Source organism: Heliangelus exortis, chromosome 3, assembly GCF_036169615.1.
Source record: "Heliangelus exortis chromosome 3, bHelExo1.hap1, whole genome shotgun sequence".
NCBI classification, from domain to species: domain Eukaryota; kingdom Metazoa; phylum Chordata; class Aves; order Apodiformes; family Trochilidae; genus Heliangelus; species Heliangelus exortis.
Window position 1 is genome coordinate 12,188,167 of NC_092424.1, and position 14,456 is coordinate 12,202,622.

Here is a 14,456-nt window from a genome sequence, read left to right on the forward strand (position 1 = left end):
TTCTGCCAGTAGTCTGCCACAATCTTGTGATAGTTTTACAGCTGTGCATGTGTTTAATTTACAGAAAATGGTACAGTTCATGTATGTGACTGTTCAAGGCACAAGGTGGGAAAGCTTCTGCCTTGTTTAAAGCAGAGGGTACCTCTCTTTAGGCTTTCTTGGTCCATTTATCTCGTTACTAAGGCTCATGAGCATTTCATCCAAGAGTTCATTTTTTTCCCCTTCATTAGTTGGAAGCCAACGCTGGTATCTGTATCCCTGCTTGTAGGATAAGATTGGGAATCTATAAGTACTAGACTGGTTTTCCCTCTGCAAGTAGTTGGTAAAGACATTTGGAAGGCCCTTTAAAATTTGATACCACATTGCATCTTCCAAAATTTCCAGAATAAATACTAATGGGCCTCCCATTTTTTCTTATTTCACTTTAGTCTGATGGTACCTCTCAAGTGGTTTTGTGTAGACTTAGTAATCATGTTTGGGAATATAAGTGCTGGGTATCAGGAATAGATTGCTTTGCAGCACCATGTGCTACAAATATTCACAGATTTTACTGGAGGCATTAAGAATTCATTTTGAAAATTATGCTTCTCATTACCAACACTCAGTTTTTTCTAAAAAGAGATTATTGACATCAGAGGAGAATGTGACACTGTAGTAGATGCCCTACAGTTCCAAATCGTACCACAGAAATGTACAATCTTCTAGACATTTTCACTTTGCGTTTTCTAAAAGCAAGCAGACTGTACTTTCAAGGAAGAGTTTTTTCAGCTGAGGAATGCAGCTTTTAAGCATTTGAAGAGGAACTTAATAGAACATTGAGGTGAGTGCCAGCCCTCATTTTCAGCAGCTGAAAGTCTCATTTGGTTGGGCAAGTGATAGATAGTTGGTCATTATTCTGGGCAGTTACAGTCTCACTTGTCTTTTATTTATTTTGTGTTGTGTTTTCTCTTCTGGTTTTGAAAAACAAATATTGTAAATGTATCTGGCATTTCCCATACTCTTATGCAGACACTTCCTATTGACACTTCCTTCTTTTCTGTTCTCTGAGGGTATTCATAATACTGAGTACAACTCAAAGGAAACTGATCTCTGTAGCTGAAGGAGTTAGTCTAGAAAGAGTTAATCTGTGGCAGATTATCCCAACACACATTCTGTTCTTAATAGTATTTTTACTTCTTGTACTCTCTAGAGACTTCAAGATAGTACTCTGCATTAACACAAGAATTTTTTTTTCTTTTTGAGTTAGTCTTATTGCTGTACTGTGACATAATGGAGGACGTTCCATTTTCATAAGTAATGCAAGAGTTTGCATGAGATTGCACAGAAGGTGCAAATTATTCTCTTCCACAAGTCTGGGGAACAGACTTGATTCTCCCCATCATTTGTGTTGCTCAGTTAACTAGTTGACAAATTTACTACATAGCTTTTTGCACTCTTAAGGTGCTTTAAATATGCAGTGTGTGCAAGGGGTTACCTTACATTTAATTTAGAGAGGCTATTAACCATGAATTTTTCTCCTCTGTCTGCATTCTGCACGTGTACCAAATGCCCATCTTCGAACTTAAAAAAAACAAGTATTCTCTAGAAAATACATTGAAATGGTAAAAGTTCTGTTTTCCGTGTGCACAGGGGTTCTCCTCTTTGCCAAGTGAAATGATTAGATATTTAAGGCAGAAGGATATTCCTGAATAATCTCCATTCTGTCCCCTGAGGAGAGGATCTTGTAGATGTACTCACACATAAGGCACAGGAACCACGTGTCCTTTCATTCCAGTAACGTTGGTGTCCTCTGCTGACAGTCAGAACAAGACCCACGTCTTGGCTTTCGTCCATCTGCTGAAGTAATGGTTTGAAAACACCCCACAACTTTATTATCTAATTTTGGATTTCCACATCGATTTCTGCAACATGTGCAATGTGATGGCAGGTTTCCATCTTATTTTCAATACCCATCTCATTCTAAAATGCAAGTGACTCTTGTATGGGCTGGAAGTGGTAACACTCAGACTGAGGACCATTTCAAGGTGGCTGCTTGCCAACACGTCTGCCAAAAATAGGGAAATCACTGTTGCCTCCTCCAGTCCGGCGATGATGAACGCCAGATTAACTGCCTTGAAAATTCTGCTTTCTGTTTTTCAGTGTAGTGTTACCTTTTGTTTCATCTTGTGGGATGCCTGCACTGGAGACACTTAACAGGAGGGGGTGGGCAATATTGCATCTAATTCAGTTTGGCCTTTAATTTTACTTTTCAAGAAAGGTTTTGTCTGGGTTTTGGTTTTTTTTTTCTTTTCTAGAGAAAGTATTTTTCTTAATTTCTTGTCTGAGTGGGAGATTAATGTGATCCTTGTTGCTTGCTTTTAATATTATATTTATTTTGTCTACCTCAAATAGAAATTATTAGTCCTTTTTGTAAGTGCCATAGTAAAGAGTAATATTAATGAACTTCTTGTGGCAATGTCTTTTTTATAATTTAGGTTTCTTTTTCTTTTCCTTGTTCAGTTTTTTTTTCTTTTTTTAAATACAGGGAATAGTGTCTGTTTACTCAACTGTACATTACTGACCTAATGAAATAATGCCTTGTGCTTTTTTGGCATTTTTTTTCTGGATTCATGGTTACATTTGTGACAGGTTTTTAAGTGTTGCTTGACTTGTCAACAAAACTTTCCTGAAAATACTTAACTTTACTGAAGTTGAATATTCTTTAAAAGTAAGCAAACCCGAGGTAGTTCAGAGCAGTGCTCTGCTCTCTTGAGCCACATTACTACACTAACTCCAGATGACTGACCAAATAACTTGAGCAATGCATTTCCTTTCTATCGTTGAACAATTTCCCTTTTATATTGCAATTATTTTTTTCCATGTTTCCTAGAGTGAACTTGTAAGAGCAGGAATGCCAAGACAGACCAAGGTTGTTAGCCCATTACTTTATCACCAATAGTTTATCACATGCCTGTGGGGGAGTATAAGGACGGGGCTGGCACACAGATGCTGGTACATAGCCAAGGGTGGCTTCTGCTCCTTTATTGGCTCTTGATGGCTGTTCCTTCATGAATTTACCTGGTTGCTTTTGAAACTCTAACAATATTTAGTGCTTAGCACTAAAGCATTTAGTGCCCAGCATTTAGTCCTGAGCTTTTCCACAGTTTAACAGTGATGTGTTCTATGGTGTCTGCACTTCTACAAGTGTCCCCATTTCTGCTGATGGTGCACCCATTTCTGTGATTGTATTGGTCAGTCCAATTCTATTTGTTTTTTTTTACCACTCATAATTTTAAAAACCACCTTATGACACCCTTCATTAGTCCCTGAGGCTGCAGAGTCTTAGTTTATTTCATTTTAGGCAGTGCGGAGTTAATTCTGTACCACTGGGTTGTTTAGTCACCTTGCTCACATCTCTTTTCTAGTTCTGTCTTGTCTCTTTGAGACAGGGAAAAGAGTGCACATGGTGTTCAAGTGGTACTAATGATTGAATACAGTCTCACCAAGTAATCTCTAGTTTCTCATCAACTTCTCTAACATTTGATCTAATTTTTTTTCTGTGAATGGGTTCAGAGCTGACATGAGAATAGCAACATTTGAGGCTATAGCTGAATAATAAATAATAATCACCGTGGAGCCTGACACTGCTACATTAAATTCAGGGGGAGTGAATTCTTGCAGCTTTGCTGTTTTAACACAGGATTTGTGACTCAGGACCTATAAGGGGGCTTAACCCCTCCTTTTCTTGCTTCATTATGCAAGGGGGCTAGTGTTTTCTGATGTCATTTTTTTCTGATACTCAAAATGGCACAATGAAAATGCTTGCTTATTCCTATTAAAAGAAAGGGAAGAAAAAGTACAGTTAAGTCATTGCAAGAGGACAATATTTAGAAAGCTTTTGTTTTATTTATTCCCAGAGGCTAATTTTTTCTTGAAAAGATCTGATTTTTAAGTACTCTGTAGGCTTTTTTTTTTTCCTATCAAAATGGAGCAGAACACAGGGTGTTAATTGGGCCTATTATAAAAGAGGCTTGCCCTGGGTTGATTCTGAAACAGAAAATCAAGAGGCAGCAGAGCATGACGTATTTGGAACTGACACTATTGCCTGCAGCGTGGACTGCATTCATAGATCATATGTTTGCAAAGGTGCAGTGAAGGGGGCTGAGAAACAGCTCTGGTTTTGAAGTATTTAGCAAAAGGTCGTGTGGCCCGATTGGGCAGTGTGTCCCACTCATGCTTGCCCCTCTCTGTGGCCTCAAGACTGTGGCTGATGGTTTTAATTAAAATTATGAAATGGGTGTTTGCTTTGTGTGGCTTTTTTAAACAGGAGTGTTTATAGCTACTGTGAGTCTCTAACATGATCATGAGATCCCGAAGTCTTTAAATTAATCATGGCTATGGGTTTTAGGTTTGTGAATAACATTCTGAGACATCAAAATTACATCTTCAGTAATTACTAAGCATGTTTTAGAAGTCGTATAAGAATAACAGAACTTTAAGATCTTATTTTTAAGTTTTTCAGAGGTAAAAAGGAGGTACAATAAAATAGAAAAATATAGTGGCACATCTGTGTGGTACTGCAGTTGTGATCTTAACACTGGACTTCAGCTTTTTAGTAAGCAGCACGGCAATGAGTGTCTTATTTTAATTTTAGCTTCTTAAATAGATGAGAACAATATTCTTTAAATGCTATTACCATACAACTAAATCTAGGTGTCTTGGAATACAAAGGCATTTTCTTGGGTTTTTGCAGGGGAGCTTTGGATACACTGTAGCAAATTTTGAGCATTTGTGCATGATATGAATACAAGATTTTTATAATATAGCTGCTGCACATAACTCTCAGTGGTTTTCTTTCACATTGCTTAAAACGGAGGCAGGATTAACTGGCTACTTCAGGACAAAGATTTAACAAAATAATATCATTCACCTTTCTGTGAAGTTACATAGTCTTATTGAAAAATAGAAAAATAGATCCAAAACAAAATAAGGAATTAGACTTGAAAGCGTCTCGGTTACTGGAAACTCTACCTCGTGCAAGAAGAAAGCCTCTTTGCATGGAAGATGAGAGCATAATTACAGAATCGGAATTCAACTTTTTTTTTAATATATATCATAAGGGTCAATTTGTTAATTTCAAGTTTTAATGTGTTTTTTCCCTCTTCTAATTTGTTACATGTAAGCCACACTTGTAGCAGTTTGTAAGATTTTTTTTGGCTTAAATTTACATTTCCAGGTTTTAGATTTCCATACTCTCAAGTGCCTTTTTCTTTTCATTTTTTTCCTTTTAATTGTCCAATCATGACCATCCCTCTCATGTTTGCAGTGGCAAATCTCTCTGAGGAAACAAAGGGATGTAGTTTGGAAAGAGTTTCCCATGGTGCCTTCTGCTGTGGCTGCCAACAAACCCTTCTTTCCTTCAATAAAGGCAGAAAGTCAGTCATGTATATTGGTCAGAAGTAAAAATAAATTGCATATAGTTAAAAATAGTTATACTTGAGTGGGCCTCTGAAATTTAGTCAGTCCTCAAATTATGTGAGAAATGATTTACAGGAGACTGAAAGCATATTATATATGTATATATACCCATATGTACATACACCCACACAGCTTTTCTTATAACACAGAAGCAAGGAGGTTATGCATCTGGCAGTGGGGTGTGTTTAAAACTGCTAAAGGTGTTTGTTTTCTTCACTGAGGTGTCTGGTTTTGTTTCACATTTCATTTCCAGTTTGTATCCTCCTTTGGAGGAGGAGCTCCTAGTTTGGTCACAGTGGGAAGGCCTTCACATTGGATGCAAGCAAAGCAGAATTTTTCACCACTTTCTTCCAAACGATTTTTCTCTATTTGTTTCTTTAATCTGTAAAGCATCAAGATTTTCTACATATTGGATATGCTGCATTTCCTTGATTTTAAATATGAATATTCTTTGTGATATATTTTAAATATCCTTTGCAAGAGAAATAAGTTTTATAATCTTATTCATAGCCAGTTAAGTTGTACAGAGGATGTTAAACAAATTGCAAAAAAATTTTATTGCTCTTCAGAAGTATCTATTTAATGGGCCATTAGGCCTGGCTGTTCTTTGTTTGAATATTGTATAATATTAAAAAAAGCAAAGGAATATTAGACTCAGTTGGGCTATTATCTTGTTACAGATCTAAAAGCAGTGTGAGATGATACCTTGATCCTATGAAACTACCTGCCCTCTTTCATTATATTAAGGCTGTAATTGCATATGGGCAGTCTCAGGTCTTTGTAAGAAATAGCTCTATATTGATGATGAATAAAGAGATGTGTGGAGAGCAATTGAAATGTTTTGAAATCACATGCCCAAGCTCTGAATAGTAATCAGTTGCTTCCCAGGAATCAGTAGGCTCTGTCTAGATGTTTTCATAAATGTGATCAGGGCCTTAATATCTCAGGACCTTTAGGCATTTGTGCCAGAATGCAAGAATGCAGAGTTCAAACAACAGGATGGTCAACAGTTTCTGAAAGTCAAGACTTCGTAAAATAATTTCAGTCTAATCTTCTTCCCTCCATGCCAACCCCAAAGCAGACTGTTATTAGCATGTAAGGGAGATCTATTTTTATGAAATGTCTATTTTTTTTCTACCTATTTAGCCTTCTGGGTCTTTCTAAATTTCAAATGCTGTGACAAGATGCTAATGGAACTGTAGTAATTCCAGTAAAACTTGACCTTTATTACACAAGGAAATGGGAGGGAGGAATGTTATCCCACTAAGCCATGAGATGTTTTCCAGATGTTTGCCATCCCTACCTATCTCAGTAAATGGCAGTGATCGTGCTGAGATTTCTGCTTTTCATAAATACATCAGAATAAATTTAGACCTGAGACACTTCTTTGATGTGAATTGTTGAGTATACATGGATGCAACCTAGTGTCCAGGAAGGCTACAGTGAACTTCCTTGGTAGTTATCAGTGACAATAAGATATTGGCCTTCTAGAAGCTGCAACTCCTGCAATGAATAAAACAAATGTAGTAGTAAAGATGCTGCTGTTACTAGCCTTTGAATCAGCTGTCTGTGATATTACTGCAATCCCAACCTTCAAGAGCACTGATGTCCTTGTCTTGCCACCCACCCCTTGGTGGTGTTGTCCTGCTGCTCTCTGTCACCTCATGGCCCCACTCCTTCACCCTGGGCTGTCACTGCTGCCTCATAGCTTCTCATATCTATAAGATGTGCTAATGCTATTCAAATTACAGCTCTGCTATAAGCAAAAGGATTTGTTTCTATTTTGTGATGCGTTGGATTTTATTTCCTGTTTAAGAAGCCACCTTATTTAACTTGAGTAAAACACTACCCCTGCAGTGCCCAGTGCCCTCAGACAGGAAGGCAGCAAACAGTAATTTGCCAGTTTTGAGATCTTTATAGCAGGCTTTTCTGATAGTTATCCAGATATCCAGTATTCATAAATTTTTTAGGATTCTGTTTGGATCAGGCATGTGTTCTGGCACTTTGGACAGACAAATAGACTTCCATGGATCATAATCCTTAGTAAGTATAATAAAGATCTTGGACAAAAATAGTGCAAGAGACATAACGGTATCAAGAAATTGAGTTTAGAAGTCTGGCCTTATGGTAAAAGAAATGGGTAGTTTTTCTCTGAAAGATTGTTTACATTGAAACCAAGTGAATGCATTTCATTTGTTTCACATGGGAACAATTGCAAGTGAGTTCACTCTGCTAAACCAGAAATATTCTTGTATCTTTCTGGAAAACACTATGTTATGTCAGTTCAGTTTCCCTCATTATAGCAATTTTAACTATCCATTTAGCAGGTATTGAAGGATTTGAAATATATTCAGGCCTCATGAAAATTTAAGTGTTAAAATAAATAAATACAGCTTTCCAGAAGCTAAATGCTGTTATTGTCTAAGAAGTTGTATCTCTCCACTCACCATCTTCATAATAAAGAGCTATTGATTAAATTTAGGGTCTGCCTAATCTTTAGCATTACAGGTGATAGGTGGTTTCTGGAAAGGGCTACATTATGGGGTTTTATGGTCTCCTTTTCTCCTTTTCTTTTGCCCTTTTGCTCCTTTCCCTATCCACCCCTTTTTTTTTTTTTTTTTTTTTTTTTTTTCTCTCTTTCCCTCTCTCTCTCTCTTTTTCTTTTCTCTTTTTTTTAAATTCACACATCATTCTATCATCCTTATTTTAAGGCCATTTTACACATTGAGGGGGTTTTTCTATTGGAAATCATTGTTCTCTAGAGACTGAACATAAGGAATGGAGATACACGTATATTTAAAAAAAAAATTAAATGTAAGAATCAACATAATTGAAATAGATTTTGTTAATGTTTATGTATTAATTTAATGGAGGTTGCTTAAAATACATGGAATATTTTGACACAGGACAGTTTTAGAGCCATGATACCATTTCAAAAATACAGATAACAAGCTGTTGATCAAAGAACAAAGTAGAGAGAAACCCATTGGATAAACCAGCTAGTTGAATTTTGCTTGGTTATTTATACTGTCCCCTCATGCTTTATTTAGAGCTAAGAGTTTAGTCACAGGAGATGAAAGTTTGTGATTTGCTTTAGCTTGGAGCGTGATTTGCTAAATGAAACATTACAGAGTTCCTCTATGCTTTATTCTGTCCTAATGCAAGTTGTCAGAGGCTTTTTGTTTGTTGGGGCTTTTTTGCTGAAAAAAACCAAATTTACTTTGTTATAAAGTCAGTCATTTGTAAATACTTTAAACTATAGCTATTTTTTTTTCAGTTAGGTTAAAAATAGCATGTCCTAGGGACAGAGGAAGCAGCTGTGTTAAAGTATCTGTGTATTGCTACATTTTCAGGATTTCTATTAATGATACAAAGTCAGTTGAAATGACATCCATTACTTATTTATCCAAGCAAGTGGAAAAGAAAAATAAACAATGTGGTGCTAGCAAGTCCATTAGAATTGTGTCTCTGCCTGTGTTTCCTAGTCAGAGGAGCTGATACCTGTATTTTACCCACAGCTACTTCTAATACAAATACGTCACATTGAGCAGCACTGAGTGAGGTTTCCTACCTAATATGTATTCTTACTCCTTTACTGTTTTGTGGTTCATATGTATGCAGATAAAATTTTCATTTTCTTCACAGCCTTTGCATACTCTGAAGAATGCATAATGGTTTTTCAAATTATACTTTCTCCATTAAAAGCAAAGCTAGACTTCTTGGTAGATAAATTCATTTATTTCCTGACCATAAGTATTCCTGCAATAATGCAGACAAATTTTGCCAAAGGAGGACATAACTATAAATAAAGTGGGTGATATCTAAAGCTGTCTTTATGAATTCTTACTTTATTAGAATCAGCAGATGCTACCTTGCTACACCATAGGTTACAATTTTTCCTCCATAGAAACCTGTTTGCCATGTCAGCATACAACTTGAGCCAGGATTGTATCATGTTAAGATAGTAGAAATTAACATAGCATGTGGTAACCCTGTTCCATACCTTCTTAGCACTTCTGTAATCTTCTGTCTTTTGCTAACCTTTGTTTTCCAGGTATCTTGCCAGGTTTTTTCTGGATAAGTCTATTAAAACACAATCGTAAATGGCTATTAGAAAATACTGTATTTTATCATTAGATGTAATTAATACTTTAATAAAATTTAGCTTTTACATTTCAAACATCTGTACTAAGAGTGCAGGAGTATTCAGTTTTACTAATTTTTGTAAACTGTTTTCCTTTCTTAGTTCTGGATATGGCTCGACACGTTCCCCTTTACCGAGCCCTGCTGGAATTACTCCGTGCTATTGCATCCTGCACATCCATGGTACCATTACTGCTCCCTCTGTCGGGAGAAAACAGTGAAGAGGAGGAAGAACAGTTGGAGTCACAAGCTTCTGTTGGGACTTTGTTGGCTAAAATGAAGACTTGTGTAGACACTTACACCAACCGACTGAGGTAATCACTTTTATCATCACTAACTTTTATTTAAACTGTATTTTGTACTTAAATATTAGGAATATTAAAGTGAAAGAAGATTAAGTTCTGTATATTTAGCTGAATGGGTGCTGCAGTTCAGAGTAAGAATATACCATCTGTTTGGTCTAGATTTATGTCTATATTCTGATTTATTGCAGTGTTCACAAGGAACTGTTTTGTATAACACAAAGAATTTAGTAGGTTTGCTTACTCTTGTCACTTCACTGGTTAAGTGACACCCACTGATCAGAAAGAGGAATGCTGCTCAAGTATCTAGGAGCTGCAAATCTTTCTTAAATTATCTTCCCTCTTTGATGAGGTGAATCTTTATTTTGCAAGACTATATTTCTGCTGTCAGTCTGAAGGCAGGATCATTCTTGCTAAATTAGTTTTCCCTCTAAATATTCTCCTTTGACAAAGAAGAATGGTGTGTTATTAATAAATACAGTGCCGCTTCATGGCTGTTTTTTAACAGCCAAAACCAGCTACTTCTGCCTTCCTGATGTTTCTTTAGCCATTTGTGAATGTTCCAAAGATCAAATCATCTCAGAGCACTTCTGAATGCAGTGTTCTTTATTTGGTTTATTGATTATGTTTGCTTGCTTCCAAATTAACAACAGCTTGTTAAGAAATAATGCTTGTCCTTCCCTATAAAATTTAATGCTGTCCCTCACCATATGATTAAACATCATGGGAAGAGGGCAAATAGTCAAGTATAGAATAGGCATCAGGAATAGGTGTGTGTACAATGATCTTCTTCCCACTATAAACAGAGAGTATTTACCAACCAATATGTGAGAGATTTTCTGAGCAGGAATCCCATTATTATGAGCTCTTCCTAGTAACTCCTGATGGACTGGACTTTACCTGTGAATTTCTCTCATCCTTCTTGAGTGAGATTGCTTGTCTTGCATATCAAGCATGTAGTGTGCCTGTGGTGGGATTTTTCTGCTGGCTTAATGCAGAAGAAACAGAAGTAGGAAGGACAAACAACAGTTCTTTATGTTGGATACCCATCTGAAAAGATCAGCTTGTACTTGCTGGCAATACTGTGTAGATCACAGTATATATCATCTTCATAAATAGAAAGGAAAATATATTTGGCTTCTGTGTAATATATTTCCAGTATAAATACGTGGATAAAATTCTTGTCCATGTTTCTTTTTTTTTTTTCCACTAGTGTGGTCAACTCTTAGCCTCAGATTTTATAGGCACTGGAACCTCTATCTTCTCAGGTTATTTCCCCGGGCTGAACTCCAAAAAGTTTCATTGTGAGAATAGCACAGTGCACATGACTCCTACTCTTAAATTCTTAATTTAGTAAAATAAAATATGGTATGACTGGTACCTCAGGGTCATCTTAGCATCTGAAAACAAAGAATAATTCTAGAAGCACCATCAGTATTACTTTAGTAATTGACAAATTTGATAAAAATTTGATCCAGTTACGTTATCTGTACAATTTTCCTACTGTTACGTTTTAACAGAAAAAGAAGTCTTGTCTGTCAGCGGTTGCTTTAAGCATAATACTATTTGTCTTTAAAGCAGTATAGAGACAAGGATGAAAATGCCAGTAGCCTGAACAGCCTGGAGTCACTGAGGTGGAAGGTTTTAATTCTCAGCATTATGGTTGAAGCTGTGCCAACAGCATAAGCAAGAGTTGGCATGAATTTCTTAAATGGTATAATCTGCTGCCCCTTTTAGGTCAAATGCCAGAACAACAACATAATTATGGGATCTGCTTTGAAAGACAGAACTGTTCCCTTATCTGAACCAGCAGTCTGACTTTCATGTCTACCAGATGTCATATTCATGTTGGAGCAGGAGTGTCCACTTGGATCCAGAATTTAAGGGGAACAGTTTTGGGTTTCGACTCTAGTTATCATTTGATTTGACTTGCTTTCAAATACCATAATATTCTGTTAGAAAATTTGAAAATTTCTGGAGAGTGGAGAATACATTTAGCTCAGTGAGATGATTTCTAAAGACCATTTGTTGAACAGTGAGTAAGCCATCACTAATTTGAGTGGTCTGGTGTAATGGGTTGCCACAAAGGCTGAGTTGGAGAGATTTGTTTGCTGTGCTGGCTGAACCCTCTGCTGCAGAGAACTGCTGCTGTGCAGCAAAGGAGGCACATCTGAACCCCCATCTGCTAGGTGAGCTTCATGGCAAATTGTTAAATTTGGCAAAATAAGCTGATGGCTTCTTTGTGTAATGTGGACTACAGCAAGCCCACATCTAAAATTCCTAACTATGCCTTCCTTGTCCTGTCACCCCAGTAGCCCCCATGATAACTGCTAGAGGAAGACCTGAATTCTGTTACCTTCATACTTCTGTTGCTTGTCACACTGCTACTAAGGGTTAATCCTGCCTATCACATTATGTTGTGACCTGGGTGTGTTTCTGTTGAATGGGGATATTGGGATACAGCCAGGTAGGCCTGAGACACGTTGCCTGCTACGGCTTTTCATTGTCCTCAGTGTTACTTTGCAGAACTTCTATGTCAAATGGTGCAGAAAAATTTTCCTTTATAATCAGGTTTTCTTTATAATCAGGTTCCAAAATAAATTAAAAAATAAGATTTCCGGTATAATCAGGTTCCAAGAATAGAGGCTTCATTTGTTTAATTTATTTTTCTTTAAAAGACTGGGAGCTGATGGTTGGCTGTAGGGAACAGTGCTGCTGCTGCCCCTGCTGGCTTGGAATGCTTCAGTGTAGTGTCTGTAAATGCAGTGCTCAGAGCCCCAAGGAGGAGGATGTGGAATCATCCTGGAGGCTGTTTCTAGCTTTCACCAGTATTTACTTGTAAAGACACAGTCTCTTGCTTGTTTTGCATAATTTCAGTAAATTGGTTTAAGAATCTGTGAATTACTGGAAGGAGGAAGATTCTACTTGGTACCTGTGGAAACTACAAGGGCTGAGTGATACCATAGTTGCAAACCTTTGGTAGTTTTATCCCAAGACAGCAAATGTCAGTATAAAACTGAGTAGAATTCTGCTATAAGCTCTGTCCCAGTAGTACACAGGGGCTGAATGGTTCATTGGTTTTATTTTGTGAACACTTTGATAAAGGTATCATTCCACACCATCACGTTTACTTCTAAGTATGGCACGGATGAGGAAGTATTAGTATTGGCTTTAAAAATTTAGGTTGCCTTGGGAGTGTATCATTCATTATTCATTTAGCACAGCGTGAAGAGAAGGCTGTCATCTTCTAGCACGAGCTAAATTAATGGCTTAAATTATTAGCATGTACACTGCTGTCTCTTCCAGCAAATATATTAGTGACTGTCATCCCTTTAAATAGGAGCTGACATGAATTTGTCTGCTTTTTCTTCAGTGGTTGAAAAACCTCTGTGGGGAAGTTTTTAAGTCTAAATTAAATATTTGGTTCCTCCTGTACTCTGAAAATTGTAACCTGTAATTGTAGTCTCAAAATTTAGATAAAGGTTTGGCCTGCATTAAATTTTGCTTGACAAGCAGAATCTTGGTGAAAGAAATGTACAGTATAATACAGGCATTTACATGTCTAAAAGCAGGTTTTAAGCATGTGGTTAAGCCCTTTGTCTAACGAAGCGAGCACTTTAATTTTTACTTTACTTTAAGACCAAGTAGGATGAAAATGCTGGTAGTATCTAAATTGTAAAACCACATGGAAGGTAAAAGCCTCTATAACTGTCTTGAAACTAAGATTCATTTGTAAGAATTATTTTCACTTTCCATATCTTCACTGATCACATTTTCATTATTTTTCATGTATCTGTCTTGGATAAACACATCAATGTTTCATTTTAGTTAAATGCATTTTGTAGCAAATAGCTTATGCAGTCTACATCAGCAGCAAGCTGTTCTAAATCTGTACATCATCCTTGAGACTTGTGGCTGCTAGCATGGCTGTGATGTTAAAATGGGTGTCACTGAGGTTTGGTAGGCTTAAAGCCACATTTTTAGGTTATTCTAAAAATACTGGCTTAGCTTTCCACAAGGGAAAAGGCAGTGAGGAGAATTTTTTGAAGTGTGAGTGGGAGACACAGCTGCTGCTGCTTTGTTTGAAAACTGTTCAAAAAGAACTGTTAAAACCTCAAATGCTGAACAACAGTTCAACTCTGACACTTTCCTCCTAGCTTTGAGCGCCTGTAAGCTCAGTATTGTTTGAAGTCAACAACAGGTTAACGGCCTTTTGGATTAAATTTGGATCAGGGAAAATATACTATGCTGCAGTAATGAATTTCATTATTAATGCACTCTAGGGATGTTCTCATTTGATTAAGTACAGTGCAAAGTCTTTCAGTATTACTGTAATTACATCTACTGAATAGTTTAGAGACTCATTCTTTATGCATTATTTCAGTCTAGATGAAAATATAGAAAGGATATAGTATTTGGTGGTTGCTAAAATATGCTTGGGACATCAAAGCATGAAATTGCTGATTTTTCTTGTGTCAGTAGCCTTCTGTTGTGCTTCCAGGTATGATAGTGGGAAGGAGGAAATCAGTGCTGCTTGGCTATTAACTTGTTTGG

The 14,456-nt window shown here is 36.8% G+C and overlaps 1 protein-coding gene across 10 annotated transcripts in view; it reads left to right on the top strand.

Moving 5' to 3' along the window:
* Positions 1-14,456, top strand: part of BIRC6 (baculoviral IAP repeat containing 6) — a 155,914-nt gene that overhangs the window by 130,980 nt on the left and 10,478 nt on the right. For all 10 annotated transcript variants that reach the window (XM_071739197.1, XM_071739202.1, XM_071739199.1 and 7 more), the window contains one exon: positions 9,704-9,914. In XM_071739197.1, coding sequence (XP_071595298.1) covers positions 9,704-9,914 — 211 coding nt within the window. The remainder of the gene's footprint in view (positions 1-9,703; positions 9,915-14,456) is intronic.